At 30.5% G+C, this 3,686-nt stretch overlaps 2 protein-coding genes across 2 annotated transcripts in view; one reads left to right on the top strand and one right to left on the bottom strand.

The window, feature by feature from the left end:
* Nucleotides 1-956, bottom strand: part of LOC103312033 (zinc finger MYM-type protein 1-like) — a 5,904-nt gene extending 4,948 nt beyond the window's left edge. Inside the window, exon 1 of the mRNA XM_008192034.1 lies at nt 951-956. Within this exon, the coding sequence (XP_008190256.1) occupies nt 951-956 (6 nt within the window). The remainder of the gene's footprint in view (nt 1-950) is intronic.
* A 2,172-nt stretch (nt 957-3,128) lies between these two features.
* LOC115033351 (KRAB-A domain-containing protein 2-like) lies at nt 3,129-3,537 on the top strand. The gene is made up of 2 exons (XM_029485726.1): nt 3,129-3,217; nt 3,315-3,537. Exons 1-2 carry the CDS (start codon nt 3,129-3,131, stop codon nt 3,535-3,537), a joined length of 312 nt encoding a protein of 103 aa, XP_029341586.1.
* The last annotated feature ends 149 nt before the right edge of the window (nt 3,538-3,686 follow it).

The raw sequence follows: 3,686 nt of genomic DNA, 5'->3' as shown, positions 1-3,686 counted from the left end.
TTACCAGTTGAATTCCGCGGTTTAACATTAGTTTAACTATTGTAAAACCGTTTTTACTAAAACGGACCCTTATAAGAGGACGCTACACCCGCGTGTGTTGTTTTTGTCTTACACACGCACTACATAGGAAATTGTCGTTCACTATTCTCAATAGTGAGCTGTTAGTTTTGATACTAGAGTGAATCGACCTATTATCAAACTTTTAGGTAAGAACATTATTTGGGTCTTAGAGTGGGCGATTTTTCGATATTTTCATTTTCGAGAAAAATAAGGGTAGTGAAGTATCAAAAATTAAAAATTCTCATATCTCGCTTGGAAATTAAAATATTAAAAAATCGACCCACGCTAAGACTCAGATTATGTTCTTAACTAAAAGTTTGATAATAGGTTATTTCACCCTATCGCCATCAAAACCAACAGCACACTATTGAGAATAGTGAAAGACAATTTGTTATGCTGTGCTTGTGTAAGACGCATACGGGTGTAGCGTCGTCTTAATGTGTTGGCTTTATTTGCATGTCATCGGTCAATACAATAATCATGTCAGATAAGCTTATCGATGAACTGAGCATCCAAAAAAATAGAAAACAGGATTTTTATAACTATTTTTTTTTGTTTATAAACACGGGATTGTCGTTAGTATGAATTTATAATAAATGCTATTAGGTACTAAAATGTGTGTTGATTCTTATTTCACCTTGATCCACACTAAACTCAACAAATTAGAGGATTTTAAAAATGTATATTATATTCGTATTTATTGAGTGTACCTATTATTATATATTTCATCCCCCCCCCTATCAAAATTCCTAAATACGACACTGGTTCACGACACTTCTGCATAGCAGGGAAATTTAGAAAGCCTAGGTACTATAGTACTGCTCACTACCTACTGGACGCAAGTAAAAATTTAAAATACCAAAGATTGTCAATATAGATATAAGCGTTACTGGCATAGTCGCATAGTCCACTATATCCATTACAATTTCAGGGGGTGCTAATATTATTAACATCAATGTGAGAGGGAGGGCTTCAATCCTCCAAAACTAAAAAAGGAGGGGGTTTGACGGACTTTGGGGGGAGACTAAGCCCCCTCAAGCCACCTCCGATTTCCGCAAATTTATAGTGGGATTTATCATCTTACAAGTAGGTAAGACAGCAAATTTACGCTCAGCAGATCACGTTTAGCTTCGTTAGGTAGTTTAAAAATTAGAGTAAATCGATCTATTAAGTATGAAACTTGACAGTAAGAAAATTATCTGTACGTGTGTTTTTTACGATAATGATTCAGGTTTCATTACCGTCAACAGACATTGTATGTTGTACAATCAACGTAACTTTGTAATATGTATTCAATGCAGGTATCTGTTATGTTGAAATAAAACGACAACTTAAGATTCATCCCGCCGATTTTATATTACGATAATACAGACCACCTTTAATGTTATAATAATTATAATATGTCGCATAGTTGTTGCATTATTATAATATAATATATACCTAAATGGCTATTGCTATAATATGTATTTAATATTTAATTATATTATTTTTCTTGAAGAATTCTGGTCCATGGAACAAGAAATTAATTTAACTATATTTCTAATTTCCTATTCTAGTAAATGGTTATGTAATATGCAACATCAATAATAATTTTTATTTTTATTATATTTATTATTTAGTTATTTATAAATTAACTTAACTTGAATTTGATTAAAAGTAACTTAATTAAGTTATTTATTAAGTTAAAAGTTTATATCAATTAAAATAAATTAAGTTAAAAAATAAGTTAATGAAAATTAAATTTTAAAAAGTTAAAATTAACTTAACTTTTAACTTAACTTTAAATTTTTAACTCGTATGTGCGCAGGCTTGTCGCTGTCCAATGTCCACATATGGGAATTTCCCAAATAAAATATCTTTGCTTACAGAGAAATGGTAAATGTTAAAAATTAAATTTCTAATGTACATAACGAATTTAAAATTATTATAGACGTCACAGAACCAACCCTGGATTCAAAAGACTCATAAATCGATGATATATTGTACCTACTATAACTAGAAACCTAAAATGATACAGTAGTCAAAACAGTTATAGATCTTGCAAATTAAAAATACCTAAAAACAAATCTGAAAACTGTGTTAGATTTTTAAAATATACAACTAGTCACATAATATATATATATATATATATATATATATATATATGTTACGGGTAATGTTAACATTCGGATAATGTCGACATTATCCGGCTAATGTCGACATTAGCCATCCGTGTTGGCTAATGTATAATTTTTTGTTTATAAACTTGAAATATCAACATTATCCGGATAATGTTAACCTTAGCCAGTCAATTTTGGATAATGTTAAAAGTTATGTACTAAATAGGTTATTGAGGTTTTTTAGCACTCTATGGTGGTCAGCAACTTTTTTGGTGTCAAGGGCCAAAAAATAAAAAATAAAATTCACGGGCCTATATATCACACTTTATTATATTATATATTAACACAGTTTCAACAATAACACATAATAATAATAAAAAAAATTAAAAATATGAAAATACTAATAAATTAATATGACTTTTAAATTTAGATAATAGAAAAATTTAGTAATTTTACAATCCGACAATGGGCGAGAATTTGTCAATAAAAGTATAAACGACTTAAAAATTATGTGGCCTACGCTAAAAATCGTGCACGGTAAACCGCGCCATAGCCAAAGTCAAGGTAGCGTGGAAAGGGCTAATCAAGATATACAAAATATGTTGATCACTTGGATGATTGGGGCCGGAGTGGCGCAGTGGTCACGCAGTTGATTACGACTCACACAGTCATCGGTTCGATTCATAGCAAAGTGCAAAAAAAAAAATGTGTGTGATTCTACGCAGTCACCATTTTCCCGTGCTGTCGTCCGATTGCGTCATCCGGTTTCCAACTAGGTCCCACTCCACTGGGAGTGAAGACCGCACATGTCTCCTCTTGGAGAAGGGGGGTAGTATCATGCATATAGTGATATATACATAGATAAATAGATCACATGATCTCCCTACTACCCACTTGTGATAAGCATTGTCAAAGACCTTGAGGTCGTTACAATGAACAAATATAGAAAAAAAAAAAAAAAAAACTTGGATGCAAACTAATAGCGTAAAATCATGGAAAGAAGGGTTGAGATTTGTGCAGTTAATGAAGAATAAAGCGCTTCATTCTGGTATTCAAAGGTAGTTTAAAATTAATATTTAGATATTTATCATTTTTTTTTGTCAAATTTTCATATTATAAAATTGTATTATTAACATATTATCGAAATACCTTTAGGTCACCGTACGAGGCAATGTTTGGAACAGATATGAGAGTTGGTTTGACTACACATTTTCCTAGCGAATCCGTTGATAAAATCAATTCTGAAGATGATCTAGAAATATTTTTAAACAATATCAATGTAGAAGAAGATGTGAATGCAAAAAATAATATTCAAGTGGTGAATGAAGCATCAAAGGACGAAGGGTTGTGTGACTTAATATCTATAAGACAGGTATGATATTGGTATTTGAAAATTTGAAATTGTCTATATTTTTCTAAATAACTAAATATGATATAATAACTATTTTTTTTACAAAATCAATCGATAATAATAGAAAAAATTCTGAAATTTGTTTGACAAATCAAGCTGAAAAATTAAATTTAGTC

Source organism: Acyrthosiphon pisum, chromosome X, assembly GCF_005508785.2.
Source record: "Acyrthosiphon pisum isolate AL4f chromosome X, pea_aphid_22Mar2018_4r6ur, whole genome shotgun sequence".
NCBI lineage: Eukaryota > Metazoa > Arthropoda > Insecta > Hemiptera > Aphididae > Acyrthosiphon > Acyrthosiphon pisum.
Note: the sequence above shows the minus strand (reverse complement) of the source record. Positions and strands in the feature narration are given on the sequence as shown.